The following is a 21,106-nucleotide window of genomic DNA, read 5'->3' on the forward strand; positions in this document are numbered from 1 at the left end:
ACTTTGGCTTCGACACATTAATGACTTATTCGATTCGCCTGACTTCACTCTTTAGTCGGATGCAGTGTTGCCACATTTTTTTCGGGTTTCATCTGTGATTTTGGTCAAAAAAATCTTTTACATCTGTAGGAAATTTCAGAAAATCTTAGTAAAAATCTGTGATAGGTTAATGTCTCCAAAATCGAATAATTTTGAACAATTTGTTTAAAAAAAAACGGAAAACAATGTGTTTGATCTCGCACTGTCGCCGGCGTCGTCGTTGGCTGCTTCTAGCATGCAGAGTAGTGTGGGACACAAAAAGACATTTTACTCCTGTACACTTTTTGAGTTCCATTTTGGTCCCATATCAACTGTGCAAAATTCCAGATCGATCGGAGAAACTATATTTTAGCGCCAGCCATTTTAAGTTTTCATATGATTTAGTATGGGGAAAATTACTTTTTCAATGAAAAATCGCCACAGGTTGCCCCTTGACCCCTAAAAATAAATCGATGAATGATTTCTGTTGGAAATTTTACGAGGAACCAACCCCCCGAAGACCGCAAAGCGATCTGAGGCATGTGAAAAAAGTTATTGACTGAAAACCGAATGTCATGCAAACGCTGTTTAACATGTAAGGAATAACAATAAATAATAAAATCTCGTTGTTTTATCGATCGGGTGAAGCCTAATAACTTTTTCCACGAACGTCGCATTGATTTGCTGTCTTCAGAGGTCTGATTCCTAGTGAAGTTTTCTACAGAAACCATTCGTCGACTTATTTTTAGGCATCTAGGGGTGACTCCTAGCGATTTTTCTTTGCAGGAGTAATATTTCCCCATAGTAAATCGTATGAAAAACTAAGAATGGCGGGCGCTAAAATATAGTTTTTCCGATCGATCTGAAATTTTGCACAGATGATATGGGACCAAAATGGAACTCAAAAAGTATACAGGAACTTGAGTTTTTCCATTTTTTGTATTTTCCCATATAAACCGTGTACCAGGCTAATGCAGAGCGTGTGCAGAAGCAGCACATTGAAGAGCCACACCGCTTTGAAACCGCAGCAGCCTGATTGTGCGTTGGGCTCGATACACGCAGCAGAGCAGCGCACCGCTGCTATTCACATTCATTTCAATTGTATTTATATTGTCCGTACTATCGCTGTCGCCTATATAAGCGACAGCGTGTTCTATGTAACTTTAGTTGTAAGTCAATTAAACCACCACAGAGCAGGAGCACTGCCTCTCTGTGGTGCGCCAATAAATCGTAGTCAAAGTAGTTCGTTGTTACCTTTCCTCCGGGGGAATAAAACACAACGTGGGGCCTGATCAACCGCTGGACGAAACACAATGTTCTTAGAATAACGTCGACCAAAACACTCCCAGGTTGCATCTGAAGATCATCAGAAACCACAAGAACGTCGAAAACAAAGCGCCTGAGGCTTGGCCTAGGCCATCCGACTAAAAGATTTAATTTCTATTATTAAAATTTGAGTACCTGCAAATTATAATAAAGCTTTTTTTCACGAAAGTCATTCTCATTGTTTTAAAAATCTTAAAAATCTTTTTTATTGCAAAAATCTTTGATCTGTGATCACAGATATCTGTAGGCGAAAATGGGAAAAAATCTGTGTAATTCTAGGTAAATCTGTGTATGTGGCATCACTGGTCGGATGTACGTTTCCGCCATCGTCTCAAATTTACGAGCAGCAATATCAGTATCATCAGCGAAACCAAGCAGCTGAACGGAATTCATGAAAATCGTTTCACTCGTGTTTAACCCCGTTCTCCTTATTACACCCTCTAAAGCAATGTTGAACAGCAAGCACGAAAGACCATCACCTTGCCTTAACCCTCTGCGAGATTCGAAGGGACTCGAGAGTGTCCTTGATACTCGAACTACGCACATCACTCGATCCATCGTCGCCTTGATCAATCGTATCAGTTTATCTGGGAATCCGAATTTGTGCATAATCTGCCATAGCTGTTCTCGATCGATTGTATCATACGCCGATTTATTATCGATGAACAAGTGATGTGTGGGCACGTTGTTTTTGCGGCATTTCTGTAACACCTGGTGGATGGCGAACATCTGATCCGTTGAAGCGCGTTCACCCATAAATCCAGCCTGATATTGCCCCACGAACTCCCTTGCAATCGGTGATAGACGGCGGCATAAAATTTGGGATAGTATCTTGTAGGCAGCGCTCAGTAGTGTGATCGCGCGGTAGTTCCCGCAATCCAACTTGTCGCCCTTTTTGTAGATGGGACACACGATACCTTCCATCCATTCCTCCGGTAATACTTCCTCCTCCCAAATCCTGGTAATGACCCAGTGTAGTGCTCTCACCAAGTGCTTCTCCACCGCATTTTAGAAGCTCGCTTAATAGTTGTTCTGCTCCAGCGGCTGTTGTTTTTCAACCGGCCAACCTCCTTCTCAATCTCTTGGAGGTCAGAGGTCTTCCGTCCTGTGCACATGCTCCTAGATCTGTTACCACGCCACCTTCGGTACTTGCAACGTCGTCATTGAGGTTTACATCGTAATGCTGCCGCTACCTCTCGACCACCTCACACTCGCTCGTGAGAATATTTCCGTGATTGTCTCGGCACATGTCGGCTTGTGGCACAAAGCCTTTGCGCGAGTGGTTCAGCTTTTGCCGTCTCGCTTGTTGGAATCAATCTCCCATAGAGTCCGGAAGCTTTTTATTGCTGGACGATCTCCTGGTCCTGGCGTACTTCTCTGGATCTTGGACAAGCGATCGTTCCAAGAAGTTGAATCGCTGTGTCACGTTGTACCAGTTGTCTCTCAACTGGATAAGAAGCTTTTCTCGTTATGGAAGCTCGATAACGTAGCGACTATCTGCATTTCGAACGGAATGTTCGACAAAATGATCTCCACAGTATCGTTCGGACGGCGACCAGCTTTTTGACTGCTGCACTTTTCTAGCTGCCAGCACTTTTCTAGCTGCCGGCAGCAGTGGGAGATCGTTACCAAGAAAGCTTCAGTCATAGCAAATGAAATGGGCGAAATGAGCGGCATCCTGAACGATGTCCATTGGTGCCACCGATGACAGCGAAAGTCGGATCGGTGAGGTCTAAGTGCTCCTGTATAGACCATTGATCCATCTGCTCTGGATCTTACTAAGAGGGTTCCTTAGATGTCCACGCTTAACACTCTCTGAGAGTATTTACATAAGATGCGAGAGTGCGACAATGAGAGTATGTTGATCATAAGATGGTCGATTCTGTTGCCTATCTTTTCATTCACGACTTGTGATTGGGTTAAGAATACGTATCGCTTCACCTTGTACAAAGCTCAATAGAAAGCTCCTCATTCTTTAGAAAATGGCATGTTTCATGAAAGCTCATTTTTGGTCGAGCTAGCAGCTTTGACGTTCTGCTTCAACATTATCTGCTAAAACTACATATTTCTTCAATATTTAGGGGTAGGCGGGGCATTATGGACACCCGGGGCAGAATGGACACCCTCAATATTTTGAAATATGCGAACTTTTTTGAACTTTCAATGAATGGAGAATATAGTCCATTTGTCTAAAACGTAGTTTCAGGAAAGAAACATTCGAAATTAAAATTATACTTGATTTTACACGAAAAAGTTGCGTCCTCCGTTTTTTGTGCATGGAAATTATAATTTTCACACCATCTAAAATAAGATTTAGTGATTAATTTATTGCAGGTCGATTAAAACCTGATATTTCTAGAACACATGCAAGTAGTTTTGCTGTATCTACATGCTTAACATGTTTATATTTTCTTCTTTATCATATCAAAAATCAAGTTTGAAAATATCTTCTGCTGCCGGGGCAAAATGGACACTCACCTTTTTGAAAGAAGCGGCAAGGGAAAAATATAACCTAAATCACAAACCAACCAAATTCTTCGATTTCAGTATATTTTCGGTTAAATGTTCACTATAGTAGACATAGGGTGAAACAAATTGGTCAAAAAACGACAGCAGTGGAAAATAGTTGTTCTAGGCACAGCTGTACATGCCGACAAAAACGAAGCTTCATCCAAAACACCCTGAAATTAAATTAACTGAACAAAAATGAACTACTTCGGCGTATTATTCATCCATAATAGTTGTTTTGTAATGAAATGACTCTATAGGTGTAAATAATGTACGAAATTCATAAAAGTCTCATGGTGTCCATATTGCCCCATGGGGGTGTCCATTCTGCCCCGTATGCTTGAAGACGGTCATGAAAAACTAACATTTTTCATAACATTTTTTGAAGTGGATAAATCATTTTTCTTCGTGAGCATTCTTATGCAATAGATGCTAAATAGACTTTAGAAGGATACATGTATCAAAAAACTAAACTTTTTTGACATCTTGCCAGGTAAAGTTGGCAAAAACCTTAGGGTGTCCATATTGCCCCGCCTACCCCTATTGATTTCAAAGCGGCGTAAAGAAATGAGCTGTGGCAAATAATCGTAGAACATGGTTTTCTGATAAAACTGATCAGGCTACCAGCTAGCAAATGAAATAATGCCAATTACCACATCGCTTTTCATATCCGTATGCTAGCTTACAACCCAGCAGATGACTTGAATGATTTTAGATTGATTAACTCAGAACGATAAGATTGTTTCATCACATTACTATTTTATTCCAATGCAGAAATTGATTTTATCAAGGCTCATGATATTCCGCAGTACCGATATGATTTTCAATTTACCTTCCAGTCAAAATGTGGCCTTGGTGTGGTATTTTCCTTTTGCTAGCTTCACCAACCAACTCAGTCTACATCAAAAACTACCTTGATTCAGCACTTAGTGAATCTTATGTTGACGAAACTAGCCGATTCATTGCATCCATTTTGATGCCAATATGCGACATGAACAATAACATATATCAATTGAATTTTCTGCAGCTATTTTTCGATCCGTATAGCAACTTGGTAATGAATAGAGTTCTGAAGTATATCGCCGGGGCTTCGTGTGGCAATAAAATTGTCTCCAACTACAGCAGGACAACGATGGGATCTACAAGTGGGACACAGTACTACGTCGTTTTCTGCAACGTATTGCATGAGGTAAGTTTTTGTTCGTATGATATGAAGCTATAGAACAAAACTTTTATGATTGCCCGTAGAATGTAGGGCAGCTTGTAGAGTTCGTTCATGATCGACAAGCTTTGCATGGTAATGGTCGGTTTATTTTCGTCACTTTTATGAACAATGGAGCGGTCTACAATTCCAGATATTTTATACGGGATAACGATAGATATCGACTGCATTACCTGTTTATGATAACGTTCGATGCATCTGGATGGTACGAGGCAAAATTCTTTCATTCATACACACTGCGTGCACGCCCATATGAAATGAGTCAGAACATAGAGCAGAACTTCAAAAACCAGATGCGGAATGTGCATGGATACCATTTCACGTTGAAATACTCAAGACCCACCTACGCGACGCTTAAAGAGACCAGTCAGTACAGATATTTTATAAGGACTATGGGAACGGCTCTAGGTGGAAATGGGACCTTACTGCCACTGAACTACAACAGTAAATATTATCCAGATTTCATGCTTTTCGAAGATATTTACTTCGATACTACGCAGTTCAAATTCATCAAACCGCTTTCCATGAATCAGTTCCGGTACTTGTGCGTGGTGACACCTGCGCTGGAGAAGGAGGTTCCATGGCTCCAGGTGTTCATCGATCCATTCCGCTGGACAGTCTGGGTCACATTTCTGGCAGTGATAGAAATGCTTGCTCTGTTTGTCTATCGGTTTGGCTACATTCGGAGAGGCATTCTTACAATTCACTTTGAAATTTACCAGACATTCATCAATGGCCTTCCGGATAGGAGACGCACACGGTTGGAAGAGTACGTTACCGGAATGTTCGTTCTGCTGTGTATGATCCTGATGGCAGTCTACGAATCGACATTGGTTTCCTCCATGTCGTTGAAGCGGTTCTATCCGGAAGTCGACACCATCGAGGAAGTCAACAACTCCAAGTATCCGGTGGTGATTGTCAGGCGTGTTACCGAACAGTTCAACATTCATTTTAAGCGCATGGTCTTCTTTGGAGAACATAATCAATCTAACAGGGATCCTAGCTTGAACAACATAACCGACTATCAGCATCTGGTTCCCTGTGAATCAGTTGATTTTTATCTCGAAAGAAACGCGAGCAAGCGGATGCATTTGGTAGCAGAATATGCTGGTTCTAAAACGAACAACTTTGCTATCGCTACGTTCTCACCGTACGGAGAAATTTTATACCATTATTGGAGTACATTTCTGGAGGCAGACTTGTTCAGGTATTGGCAGCTCACACAGTTTGCTCCAAAATATTTCGATCGGATTGGTGGTCTCACGGTCAAACCTTTCAGTTTAAAGGATATGAACATTGCGTGGTTCGTAATTTTGGTGGGATATTTGGTAAGTATTGTGGCTTACTTTGGGGAATTAATTTGCAGTTGTATGGTTCGAAATTTCTTTTGTAAGTGACTAAACCATTTTTAACGGTAAGAATGATGAATAACAACTTAAGGAACTAATTACATGTGAGCCGATATTTCTTGTATTATCAACTGACTTTTCAATTAACAGCACATCCGAAACCTAGAACAGAGTACCAAAATGAACAAACGCTGATTCGCTGATATTGTAGATTATCATTTGTTGATTTATTGTCAAAAGTAGACTGTATAAATCCCAGTGCATAACATAGCAACTTGGGAGACGTAAAGCAGTCTACTCGACGTGTTGTTCTAAGAGGAATATAATTTAGAAGCACTGGCGAGGGCGCTAGACTGGGTCATTACCAAGATTTGGGAGAAGGAAGTATTACCGGATGAATGGATGGATAAATGAATGGATCTACATCTACCATCTACAAAAAGAGCGATAAGTTGAATTGCGGGAACTATCGCGCGATCACACTACTGAGCGCTGCATAGAAGATACTATCTCAAATTTTATGCCGCCGTCTATCACCGATTGTAAGAGAGTTCGTGGGGCAATATCAGGCTGGATTCATTGGTGAACGCACTTCGACGGACCAGATGTTCGCCATCCGCCAGGTGTTGCAGAAATGCCGCGAATACAACGTGCCCACACATCACTTGTTCATCGATAATAAATCGGCGTATGATACAATCGATCGAGATATGGTAGATTATGCACGAATACGGATTCCCCGATAAACTCATACGACGATGGATCGAGTGATGTGCGATGTGCGTAGTCCGAGTATCAGGGACACTCTCGAGTCCATTTGAATCTCACAGAGGATTACTGCAAGGTGATGGTCTTTCGTGCTTGCTGTTTAACATCATCTTAGCAGGTGTAATAAGGAGAGCGAGTATAAACACGAGTGGATCGATTTTCACGAACTTCGTTCAGCTGATGAAACGTACATCCGACTAAAGAGTGAAGCCAGGCGAATCGGATTCGTCATTAATGTGTCGAAGACAAAGTACATGATGGTAAAGGGCTCCAGTGAGGAATCACCGCACCCGCCACCCCGATTTTTTTTGATGGAATCGAGGTGGCTGAAGAATTCATGTACTTGGCCTCACTGGTGACCACCAACAACGACACCAGCAGAGAAATTCAGAGACGCATTGTGGTAGGAAATCGAGCTTACTTTGGACTCAGCAGAACTTTAGGATCGAACAAAGTTCGCTGTCACACGAAGTTAGCTATCTACAAAACGCTGATTGGACCGGTCGTCCTCTATGGGTACGAAACATGGACTATGTGTGCAGAGGACCAATGCGCCCTTGGAGTTTTCGAACGGATGGTGTTGCGTACCATCTACGGCGGAGTGCAGATGTAAGACGGGACTTGGAGAAGGTGAATGACCCACGAGCTGCATGGAGACGCACAACCATGGTCCGAGTAGAGTGGAGACGACTTCTTCCTACGTACAACAGAGGACACTTTAGCCTTAGTCTGACCGGTAAGATAAGTAAGCATGTAGTTTACAACTAGACTATTTCAGAAATTTTCACAAGTGAGAAAATGTGAATAAAATTGCACGATAGAACGAAGAATATGGACATTGATGGACATGAACTGGTATGAATATTTACGGACCTGGCCCTAGATGTCTGGGTAGATGTAGGAATCCGATATCTGCCTACGCCATTTAGGAATCCAAAATGGCGACCTCAGGTTTGTGAATTAACCTTCGCATTATAGCTATTTCCAGGTAGGGATTTCTTGGGGTTTTTGTGGGCATTACAGGAAATTTTACAGGATTTTTAGCGGAACTCAAGAGAATTACGGGAGTTCCGAAAGTATTAGAGATCAGTTAAGAGCGATTTCGGAGTTTTCAGAGAGTTTTCAGTGGCATTGAAGGAGCTGTCATGAACGTTTCAGAGAAATAGCCCTGAACGACTCCGAAACCCCTCAAACTCCCGAAATTCCCTCGGGTCCCCTGTAACGCACCTGAGAGCCTCTGAAATTTCCGAAAACGTCTCGCAGTCACCTGTAACGTCTCTAAAACTCGTTGAAAATCCTCCGGCACTCCCTAATATGCCCCCTCGATTCCCCTGTAACGCACCTGAGACCCTCTGAAATCCCTTAAAACGTACCGGTAACACCTCTGGAATCCACTGAAAATTCCTTCAATGAATCTTCCTTAAATGCCTCAGAGAACCCCCTGAAGGCCCCTGGGACCCCTGTAGCCCTGTAGCGCACCTGCGACCATCCGAAACCCCCCGATAACGCACCTGTAACGGCTCTGAAACTCGCTGACAATCCTCTGAAACTTCCTGAAATGTCTCCGGAAATACATGGATTTACACTGGAACCTTTTTTTGTTCCATTGGCTCGGGTTCATATCTTAAAAATATGTGTAAATAAAAAAAAGGCATAAATGGGGGTTACAAGGGGCTTTACGGGGTTTCAGGAGACTTTTAAGGGCGTTTCGTTGGCGTTTAAATGGGATTACGGGGGTTTCAGGGACGTTTCTAGGAGCATTAAGAGCAATTCAGGGGGTCTCAAGTGTCTTTCCAACGAGTTTCAGGAACGTTCAAAGACATTTCAGGAACCCCCTTTCAAGAACGTTTTAAGAACATTCCCAGATGTTTTGGAAGCGTTCGATAGCATTTCAGCGGCGTTTCAAGTGGTTTTTAGGGGCATTTCAATGGGATTACGGAGGTTTTAGAGACGTTTCGAGGCATTTCAGGCCTGGGTGTTGCAGGAACATCCTTTAATCAAAGGGGTTTCATGGGCATTTCACATTGATTTCGGTAATTTCAAGGGTATTTCAATATTGAAGGGACGTTACATGGCCTTTCAGGGGCGTTGAAAGGGGTTTCATGGGTTTTTGTGAAGGGGTCTCTGACAATCCTTTGAAACTTCCTGAAATACTTTCGAAATTCACACTTCTTCGGGCCCCATGAACGCATCTGTGACCCTCCGAAAATCCCGAAAACGTCTCTGAAATCAGCCGAAAATGCTCTGAGGCTTTCTGAAATGCATCCGATACCCCCTCGGACCCCATGTAACGCATCTTTGACTCTCCAAACCTCCGAATACCCACCAAAAAACCTTAGAAGCTTTCTGAAATGCCTCTAAAATACCCCTTAAAACGAAGTTTCCTGTTCCTAAGTAATGCGATCAAGTAGAATGCCTATTTTTTGTGACAGTGATGGCTGAGTTTAATTTGCACGTGGAGCGTTACCGGCGTTACACTTTTTTCTTTATTTACAATCTGGTCACTGCTCAAGTAGTTTTGAAGCGGTGTGAGCATTACGTGTCGTATTTCTTTTGCACAGTATGAACGAAGCCAAAACCAGCCATAAGCCCTCCTGGGCCCCTTGTAACGCATCTGAGACCCTCCAAAATCCTCGAATACGCCTTCATAACGCCTTCGAAATCCTCCGGAAATGCTCTGAATCTCCTTGAAATGTCGCCGAAATTCCCCTAAAACCCAATTGGACCCCAAATCTCCGAAAACGCCTGCGTAACGCCAGAGAAACCTGAAAAAAATCCTGTGAAACTTCTTGAAACTTCTTGGAAATGTCTTCTTCTGTGGATCCGAAATCCTCCTAAAAACCCCTCGAACCCCATGTAACGCACCTGACACCTTCCAAAACCCCCTAAAACGGCTCCGTAACACCTCTGATACCTTCCGTAGCGCCGAAAGTGTGCAGGATATAAAAAAGGTGCATTAATGTACAGTGCATAATATACCGCTTGAAATTTCCGAAAGAACTCCGGAATGATTTTTTAACCCACGAGCGATCGCGCTGTTGTATTTTGTACAACACGTTGAAAAAATCTCGCTTTTTGTACTCAGCATTAGCGTGGTGCTGACGCAGGTACCGCGCGAGTTACGGAAGGTTAAGAAAACCTGAGAGGAATTTCTGTAGAAATCATTTGTGGCATTCCTGGAGCAATCCCTGAAAGATTTCTTGGATAAACCCCTAAAGAAACACCTGGATGAATCCCTGGAGCAATTTCTACAGAACTGTCTGGTGGAAGCCCTGTAGAATCCGATGGAATTCCCAGAGCAATCCCTGCAAGAATTTCTGAAAGTCTAGCTGGAGGAATTCCTGTATAAATTATGGGAGGAATACCAAGAGAAATATCTGATGAAATCTCATGAGGAAATTCAAGAAGAAATCCAAAATGAATTTCTGGAGGATTCCTTAGAGAATATTCTGAAGAATTTCCTGGAGAAACTCTGAGAGGAATCACTAGAAAAAAAAAACAGAAGAAATCTCTTGAGGAAATCTTAGAGAAATTTCAGAAGGAATCCTTGGGGGAATTCTTGGAGAAATCCCTGAAGGAATTCCTGGGAAAGTCTTAGAGAGAATCCTGGAGAATCTTCTGAACAAGTTCCTGACGTAATTCCTAAAAGAATTCTTGGAAAAATTCTTGGATGAGACCCAGCACGAATTCCTGGAGAAATTTCTTGGACGAATTCTTGAAGCAATTCCTGGAGGAATTCCTGGAGAAATCTCCAGAGGAATTCTGGGTGGAATTGCTGGAGAAATATCTGAAAAAAAAATCCCTAGAGAAATTCTAGGAGAAATTCCTGCAAGGACCTTTGGAGAAATTTGTGGAGAAATCCGTGGACAAATCTCTGGAGGAATTCCTGAAAAAATCCTGAAAGTATTCCAGGAGAATTTCCTGGAAGTACCTCTGAAGAAATTCCTAGAGGATTCCTGAAGAAATTCCTGAAGGAATTGCTGACATAGTTTCTGGAGGATGTCCAGGAGCAATTTCTGGAAAAGTTTCTGGAAGAATTCCTGAAAAAAATTTCTGTGGTATTTTTTGGAGGAATTCCTGTAAAAGTTCCTGGAGAAATCCCTGGATAAAATCCTGAAGAAATGCCTGGAGGAATTCCTAGAGGTATTCCTGTGAACAATGCTGGAGGAACCTCTACTTAAGTAATACTTGAAAGAATTACTGAGTGAACTTCTGAAGGAATCTCCAGAGGAATTGTATTTCTATTTCTGTTATTTTTCTTTTACTGAAAAATTCCCTTGAGAAATTCCTGGAAGAATTCCTTAAAGGATTTGCTGGAAGAATCCTTCGAGGAACTTCTGGAGAAATCCCTGGAAAATACCTGGAGAAATTCGAGGAGAAATCCCTGGAGGAAACCTTGAAGCAATTCATGAAGGAATCTCAGATACAATTCCTGGAGAAATGCCTGAAGCAGGCTTGTAAACATTCGACACTTATCACTACCTTCGTTTCGTTGCCCCGGTCAGGTGTCAGCTTGCTTTGTTTCATTCGAGCGCGACCGCTACCTCTTACACACAACACGAGCGGCAGAATGAAGATCAATAAACAAAAAAGTGGATCAAATCATCGTCGTCTGACACGATGACATTTGTCTAATTCTAAAGCTTTTTGAAAGATTTTAGCCAATTTTGATTAGGATTGGTATAATATTAGTTTATTCGTGTGTGATAAATCGATTACAACACAAACATTTATCCAAAACAGCTCTCTTTATGGAAAGACAGGAATAACAAAAACCAGACCATCTCCCGAAGGCGCAATCGTGGTCAAGCGCATTCATTCGACATTTTTGTTCCGTACAGTAGTTTGATCGCTTGTGTTGTGAATGTTGGAGACAATGGCAGCCGAATATCGACAAAAAGGTGTCAAAGACTGTAATCGCTAACAATACTGGCCTGAAGGAATCCCTGAAAAATTCCTGAAAGTATTCCAGAAAAATTTCCTGCAAGACTCCATAAATTATGAAAAAAAAAAATCCCTAGAAGAATTTCTGCAAAAATTCCTGGAGAAATTGCTGACATAATTTCTGAAGGATGTCCAGGCCCAACTCCTGGATAAATTTCTAGAGGAATTGCTGAAGGAATTCCTGAAGAAATTCTTGAGGTAATTACTGGTGAATTTCTTGGAGGAGTTCCTTTGGGAATTTCTGGAGGAATCCTTGAAGGAATTCCTGGAGGAATCTTTGGAGGAATGCTTGCAACAATTACTGGATGAATTTCTGGGGGAATCTCTAGAGAAACTTCTGAAGAATCCCCTGAGAAATCTCTGGAGGAATTTCTAAAGAAATTTCTGGTGGAATTCGTGGAGAAATCCTAGAAGAAATTTCTGAAGGAATCCCTGGGGGAATCCTTGGAGAAATTCATGGAGAAGTTTCTTGAAGATTTTTTAGCGGAATTCCTAGAGGAATCCCTGCAGCAGTTCCTGGAGGAAAATCTGGAAGAATTCTTGGAGGAATTCCTGAAAAAAATCTAGAAGGAACTTCTAGAGATAATCCTTGAAGAACTTTTGAAGAGTTTTCTGGAGAAATTTCTGGATGAATTGCTGACATAATTTATGATGGAATTTTTTGATTAATTCCCGGTGAAATTCCTGGAGAAATACCTGAAGAAATTCCTGGAGGAATTCCTCGACGAGACCTTGGAGAAATTCTTAGATGAAATCCTGGAGGAATGCATGCGTAACTTTCTGGAGGTATCCCAGGAAGAACTCCTGAAGCAATCCCAGGAGAAACTCCTAGGAGAAACTCCCTGAAGCAATTCCTGGAGGAATTTCTGCAAGAATCCAAGGAGGAATCCCTGGAAGAATCCCTGGAAGAATGCCTGGAAAGTTTCCAGGAAGAATGCCTAGGAGAATACATGGTGGAATTTTCGGAGGATTCCTTGAAGTGAATTCTGGAGAAATATTTGGTGGAATTCCCGTAAGAGTCTCTGAAAAAAATCCCTCTAAGATTTCCTGGATAAATTTCTGTAGGAATTTCTAGTGGAATTCTTGGAAGAATCCTGGAAGCAATTACATGAGGAATCTCTGGAGGATATCCTGAAGGAATACATCGAGGAAACCCTGGAGGATTTTTTTGAGAAATCTCTGAAACAATTATTGTAGGAATTCTTGGAGGGATCCCTGATAGATATACTAGAGGAATCCCTGTAGGAATAACTAAAGGAATATCCAGAGGAACTCCTGGAGAACTTACTAGAGGCATTTCTGGCGCAATTTCTAGAGGAATCTCCAGATGAACTCCTGGAGGAATTTTCAGAGAAATTCCTGGAAGAAGTACTGAATCAATTCCTATAGGAGTTCTTTAAAGAATACTGGGAGGAATTGCTGAAGGAATCCTAAGAAGAGTTCCTGGGAGGCTCTTTGGAGGATTTTTCCAGAAAGAAACTCCCGAGTTATGCCATGTAGAAATTCTTGGAGGAATCTTTGGAGGAATTCCTGGAGGATATCCTAGAAGAATGCCTGTAGGGATTAACGGAGGAATCTCTAGAAACACTCCTGGAGGAGTCTCTAGAAAAATTCCTGGGGGAATATCTGGAGGAATATCTAGACGCGTTTCTGCAGGAATTCCTGGAATAATTCCAGGAGCAATCTCAGAAGAAACTCGCGGAGCAATTCCTGGAGAAATCCCAGGAATAATTCTGGAGGAAATTGCAGATGGAATTCTTGGAAAAACCCTGAAGGAATTCGAAGAAGAGTTCCTGAAGGAATCCCGGAGACAGTTCCTAGAGGCACTCCTAAGGAAATCCTTAAACAGTCCCTGGAGGAAAAACTTGATTAAATTCTAGAAGAATTCCTGAAAGATTTCCAAGAGGAACTCCTGAAGGAATTCTAAAAAGTGTCTTTGGTGGAATTTTAAAAATAATCCCTAGAGTTGCTCCTGAAAGAAACACGGAAGAAATTCCCGGGTGAAACCCTGGAAGAATTCCTGAAGGAAAACCTGGAGGAATTCCTTAAGAAAACCCTTTGGATCTCGGAAGCAACTCCACTAGGAATTCCTTTGGAAATCCCTGGAAAGCGCTCTCAACAAATTTCTGGGAGAGTTTTTGTAGGAAAACAATATGAAGCAATCCATTTCTGGACGATTTATTGTTGGAATCTTTGTATGGACTCCCAAAAGAATGTATTGTACAGTGTTTGAAGGAACTCCTGGATTAATTTTTTAGTTAATCTGGGGTAAAATTTCTTCTAAGGGTTTCTGGAAGATATTCCTACTGAAATATTTTGGATTATTCCAGATTGAATTATTGGAGCAACCTCTAGTGGATTTCTTGAAGGAATATATGGAGTAATCCCTGAAGAAATCTCTGAAGGAACACTTGCAAACATACCTGAAAGAATTTCTGTTGACATTCCTTTGGGAATCCCTGGATAAATTCCTGGAGGAACCCCTTGAAAAAAAAAGCACTGGAACAATCACTGGAGGAACCTCTATATTTAGATATCCCAGGAGAAATTCCCGGAGGAATGTCTGGTGAAACCCATAGAGGAATTCTTGAAAAACTCTCTGGAGCAATCCATTATTGAATCACTGAAGGAAGCTATGGACAAATTCCAGGAGGAATTCGTCGATGCATCCTTGCAGAAGTATGTACGAAAATTTCTGAAGAAATCATGGGAGGAATTCTTGAAGCATTTCTTGTAACAAAGCCCGAAACAATCACTATCGGAACCTTACAAGATGCCCATGGGAGAACTCACGAAGGAGAAACTCCTGGAGAAGTCCCTTGTGGAATTTCTGAAAGAATCCCTGAAGAAGTTCCTGAATAAATGCATAAAGGGATTTTTAATGGTGTCCTTGAAAGGATTCGTAAAGAAATCTCAGGTATTTTGCTCTTAGAATGACGTTTGTTTGAATTGAATACTAGAGAAAATTCGTGTAGCAGTAGCACATAACCGCACCCTATAGCAACATATGGTTCTACAGAGAACTTTTTTCCCCTTCCCGAACCGGTTTCGGCATATCTGGAAAATTTGGCATGCTGTTTTTGTATTCCATAAATAAACATCACAAAATTTAATCATTCAACCAAGCATGTTATTTGATAAAATTTTATTTTAAGATTGAAGTAGTTCTCTTGAAGAAATATTTGGCGAAATTTCCTGCAGCTCTCGAGTAAAAGAGGTTTGATAATTGTGGATAAATCCTTAATTATTAGAATAGTTTATTTTTTGAGATTTTATTGGAACTCTGAGTTATTGATAATCTTTGAGTTGGCTTGGTTAAAAAAAAAACTGGCGGCCAGGGATGGGGGGTGGTTTATCACGGCCCTCCCCTGCCCCCCTCTGGCTACGCCCATGGTGACAATCATGTAAATTGAATATTGGCATTTATTATTTATTCCATTTGTCTTAGTGCAGAAGGCTTCCGAAGTAAGATGACAATCTACATGTGTTCTATTCAACCACCTCCTCCAATACTGAGAGAATATGATTCTACACGCGTTATTTCTTCTACTGTTGAACATACCGACCTTTCTCGTTGAAGAAGTTACATTTTCGAATTACATACAATGGGAACTATTCAAGGAGACTTTCATCGAAGAAACTGGCCACCTGATAGCATCCATTCTAGAGTCAATATGTGATTCCATTAACGTTTACCAGCTTAACTTTATTCAACTCTTTTTCGACCCTGACAGCAACGTGGTAATGGATCGAGTGCTGAAGTATGTGTCAACGGCTTCGTGCAGCAGAAAAGTAGTTTCCGACTACACTGGCGACAAGATGGGTTCCACCAGTGGGACTCAATACTATGTCGTTTTCTGCGACATTTCCCCGGTTGTAAGTGTTCTTGTAAAAACCACCGTTTGAACGGGTTTATCCATGACATCAGTCTCTGTTTTCAGAACTTCGACAAACTCATGGATTTCGTAATAAACCGACTGCTACTACACGGAGACGCCCGGTACATTTTCGTAACGTTCTTGAACGACAACGAAGTTTACGACTCGAGATTCTTCGTTCCCGACGACGACAGATTTCGATTCCATTATCTATTCATGATAAAGTACGACGCATACGGATGGTTTGAAGCTGACTTTATAGATCCATTATCACGCCGAGAACTTCCGTATACAGTTGGACAAGATATAGAGCAAACGTTCCAAAATCAACTGAGAAATGTCCGCGGTTATCGGTTCGAGTTACAATACTCAAGATATACCTACACTAGCCGAAATGGTTTCAGTCGTCATTTGTACTTTCTGCAATCCGTGGCTAGAGCTCGTGGAGGTAACCTCAGTCTGATAAGACCATTCAACGAAAACAACGAAACGCCAGATTTGATGATCGTTGAAGACATCTATTTCGACCTTACGGAACTGGGGCTGTACAAACTACTGCCCATGAATCAGTTCCGCTATTTGTGTGCAGTGACTCCGGCGCAAGACGAAGAGATTCCATGGATCCGGGTTTTCGTTGATCCATTTCACTGGGCAGTGTGGACGGTGTTTCTGTTGGTAGTTGAACTGCTAGTTCTGTTTGTCTACCGCTTCGGCTACCGAGAAGGCATTCGGAGAGGTCTACTGACCATCCACTTCGAAGTTTATCAGACATTCATCGATGGACCATCGAACAGGAGACGAACGCAGCTGGAGAGGTTTTTGAACGAAATGTTCGTTCTGATGAGTATGATTTTGATAGCAGTTTATGAGTCGGCTTTGGTGTCGTCAATGTCACTGAAGCGGTTCTACCCGGAAATCGATACCATCGATGAAGTCAACAACTCCAAGTACCCGGTGGTAATTACGAAACATGTTACGGAGCAGTTCAACTTACGGTTCAAGAATGTTAAATTCCTGTGGGATGAAGAGCCACCAAAGGGAAACCGATTGTACAATATAATCGATTACCAGCATGTGATTCCGTGCGATTCGGTTTCGCTTTATCAGGAAGGGGTAATTCATGGACGGTTTCACAAAGTTGCGGAACATTTCGGCAGCAAGACGGAAAACTTTGCCATCGGTAGGTTCTCACCGTATGGAGACATTTTGTATAACTACTGGAATTCATTTATGGAGGGAGATTTGTTCAGCTACTGGCTGCTGAGGAAGTTCGCTCCGAAATATTTCAACCAGGAAGGTAGGCATTTGGTAAGACCACTCGGTTTGAAGGATATGAACATTGTATGGTTTGTTATTGCTGTTGGGAGTGCAATGAGTTTCGCAGCTTTTATTACGGAGCTGGGTTGCAGGTATTTCGTGGAAATGTATTTTGCTGAGTAATTAAAGTCTAAAATTGAATATAGGTGCATATTTGAAAGTTTGTACAATGTACACATTGTGTTTGTTTAGCTGACAAATTGAGAGAAACATTTATAAAAACATTCCCGGTTTTTTTTAAGGGATATGAACCCACGACTCCGTATTGTTAGTCTAGCACTTCAGCCAATTAAGTCACGGAACAAGTTACGATACTGCATGTGCTTCGAATCCAGTTTGACTTTCTATTCCGCAGAATCGTAGCTTGCTCTGCGGCTTATGTTAATAGTGTTCACAATGTTAACCCTAGTCGGGCGTTGGGGTCATTATGACCTCTAAACGTGCACTACGTCAACGAGGTGACCGTCGGCTAATGCACGAAGAAGGTTAATGTTAATAGTGATGCGATGTTTGTCGAATGCACATTAGCTGCATTCTGCAACTCACAGTCATTTGACGTATGTCAGATGTTGCTGTTATCTAATAACTTCATTCTGTAAGTGTAACGTAAACATGTTGCAGTTATCGATCGTTTACTGTATTCCTTCATTTCTGGCGTTTTTATTTTTAAATAAGTTCATTAATGCCTGAAGAAGAAATTTATGAATGAATTTGCAGGTAATAATTGTCATTAATTTTTGCTTAATGTAATAATTTCCATTGTTTGATGTGTGTCTTCTTGTTTAAAACATACCATAACAGATGAGTCTCAGCAATTCCCTAAAAGTTATTATCAAAAATCAAATTATTTACTCACTTTAAACACTCCAATGATAAGGGTCAGCGACAGAAAGTTGTACAACACCAGCATCACAACGACCGGTTCCACTGAAATCGACATGAATGATTCATAATTAGATTCGGAAACAATGAACAAACTCCCCCACCCCCTCGGAAAAAAACCACACTCACCGTCATAACAAGCGATATCACGGTTCAGCTCCCGGGAGCATTGCAGCAGTGCGGATGCCACCTCGAAAGAAACGAAAATTTCCGCAAAAGCGATAAAATAGCTCCAGGTGTAGTAATTGCACACCGCACAACGCATCCTGGATTCTTTGGTTTTTCTTTCCGGCACGACTTTTCTATAATGATGGACGAATTCTAACAGTAATCTAAGGCTGCTGTTTCTACACTAACTCGCTAATGCTGATTGGAAATTGCTTTTTTCGTTTACTTGAATGTCGAAGGCAAATCATTCAGTCTGGCTGTGACTGAATTTTCCGACTACGTGGGAACTACAGTCATTCTCAACTACCTACAGCCTTCTACTGTCGAGTGAAAAGACCGATTGCAACAACAAATGGAAAAGGAAATTTGACAATATTACGCGGCTGCGCACTGGCCAAACGTATTTGCCGGTCGCTATACTGTCCTTGCAGCATTATCCTGTAGCATGATAATAAGCTAGCATGGTTCCAACACAGTAAAACCGCTCAGCACTAAAATGTGTAAGCCCTACTCATAAGTGCATAATTTCCAGACCACACAAAAATGTGTTACAGTTACACATTCTCAAAAAACAGCTCGTACACTCGTCTAGATGCGAAATGTCGATATTTTTTTGTTTTCCAAGGTCACTAGTAAACCTAGCTAGATTGCTATACAAAAATATTTACGAATTTAACGATTTTGCGGACACAGGAGCTGATTTTGTGAATGTGCAAGGGTTACACATTTTTGGTGTAGTCTGGAAATTATGCACTTTAGTGCTGAGCGGCGTTAGCGTGAACTGTGACGAACAGGGTGCACTGCGTTTTCGGCACTGAAGGGACAGTTCTCCACCGGACGTACAATGACACGGAACCAGAAATCAACCCAAATATAGGTTCTTTTCACTCATATCGGCTCTTCAGTGCGAGAACCCAAATTTGACTTACCGCTTTAAAGCTCCGAGTGGATAGTTTTCGTTTGATCCCGGCAGAAAATTGCAACCCATCGCAAAGTTCTTTCTACCTAGCGTTGACTTTCAAAGTACCCTAGTGGGTTGAAATAAACCCACTTTTGGGTAAATGGCAAAAAACCCAAATTTGGCTTCTCGCACGGACTTAATCGGCTAGGTAGCTGCTTCTCGCTTTGTTTTTGACAACATTGCGTGGGGAAGAGCAAGGAAACAACCTACTGCTGAGTAAAAAGTTCAAGCGGTTTACTTAATTTTGCGTTCTTTTAACGTATTTTTTAGGTAATCTGTTTTTTCATCGATGAAAATGGGCGCATACTGGATATTGACCAATCCAAATTCCTGTGTGGTAGTGGTTTGTGTTCGGATTTCCCGTGTTAATTTATCTGTAAGAACTTTGTAAACATCTTTTGTTCTCACGTATATGGATAGGCTTGCAGTAGGTTTCGTGAGACTTTTTGTACAACTCAATAGAGATAAGTGACATTTCAACACACGAACACTAGCGCAAGTTTTTCCTCACACAAAAGTGCACGCCGATTGAAAGGCTATTCAGATTGCATATGCAAATATTACCCAATTGAATTGGGTAAAACGGGTAAATAATGATAAAACTAACGTCCGGGGTAAGAGTGCAAATATTTTCCTCGCAGTTTCACAACTACATCTACAAAAAAGGCACGCATACATTTGAACGTGATTACCTCTATAAAGCCTCTGTGGTAATTTGGACACATAAATATGATTGTAAATTTACAAAACATCTGTAAACAATTCTAAGAATTTGTATGAAAACATTTACACACACTGATACTACAATGCGCAAACCTCCCGTTTCTCAACACATATCGAAACGGGTCTCTGTGATATTGTCGTCGTGGTTGAAACCCGAAGTTTCCCCACACCCGACAATCGAATTTTCTCAAAATCCATTCGTGAAACCTAACGTCGGACGTTATGCGCTGGACAGCGGACCTGGCCCTCTATTCAGCGCACTGTGCCCGACGTACGTCCGACACACGGTTTATGAGAAAAATCGATTTTCGCGTGTCAAAAATTCCGATTTTCAACTGCACGAACAATATGAAAGTTTACATAGTTTTACATCATTTGACATAGAAATCACAACAATGACAAATTTTGAGTTGTGGAAACGGAAACGTATGTAACATGAATTGTATACCTACATTGTATATGTAGAGAAGAGTGAGAAAATACAAACTTGGAGGAAAGAGACGGATTAGGGATAGAGCCATTGTCCTTCTGCATTAGCATTGGGAAAATCTGGCTGAGACATCGATGTTTGTGAATCGATTCGAATTGGATCAGCAGAATCGATTCGCCAATTTTAATCGAATGCTTTGAATCGATGTTTTTACATCGATTTGATATTATAAAATATTACAAAGCTATAAAATGATTCGTTTGCTGCTTGTAGTTCAAGTTCATGGTAGGTTATATTTCTCTAAATAAATTAAATATCAAAATTTGAGCTTGCACATCGAACATTTTGGAACTCTGATTCGAAAATGGATATAACGTTAAGACAGTGAATTGTAGAAAAAAAAAATGAAATTTAATATTTTTGAATTGAAAGAAAAATCCTGAGATCCTGATATTTCCCACACGCTTAAAAATCCGTTCCGAAATTCGTCTACAACTAGTCACGATTTCTGTAACAAGCAGAACTATCGCTTACGAATATACACCATGATTAAAACTCACGGGCTCGTGAACTATGTCTCTCTCTCTCTTCTTGGCGTAACGTCCCACTGGG

The 21,106-nt window shown here is 41.3% G+C and overlaps 1 protein-coding gene across 1 annotated transcript in view; it reads right to left on the reverse strand.

Moving 5' to 3' along the window:
• Positions 1–18,739, reverse strand: part of LOC109408411 (uncharacterized) — a 41,436-nt gene extending 22,697 nt beyond the window's left edge. The window contains exons 1-2 of the mRNA XM_029861048.2: positions 18,342–18,739; positions 18,187–18,257 (exon numbers count right to left, since the gene is read on the reverse strand). Of these exons, the coding sequence (XP_029716908.1) occupies positions 18,187–18,257; positions 18,342–18,477 (207 nt within the window). The 5' untranslated portion in view covers positions 18,478–18,739. The remainder of the gene's footprint in view (positions 1–18,186; positions 18,258–18,341) is intronic.
• Positions 18,740–21,106: the final 2,367 nt, after the last annotated feature.

Source organism: Aedes albopictus, chromosome 3 (assembly GCF_035046485.1).
Source record: "Aedes albopictus strain Foshan chromosome 3, AalbF5, whole genome shotgun sequence".
Taxonomy (NCBI): domain Eukaryota; kingdom Metazoa; phylum Arthropoda; class Insecta; order Diptera; family Culicidae; genus Aedes; species Aedes albopictus.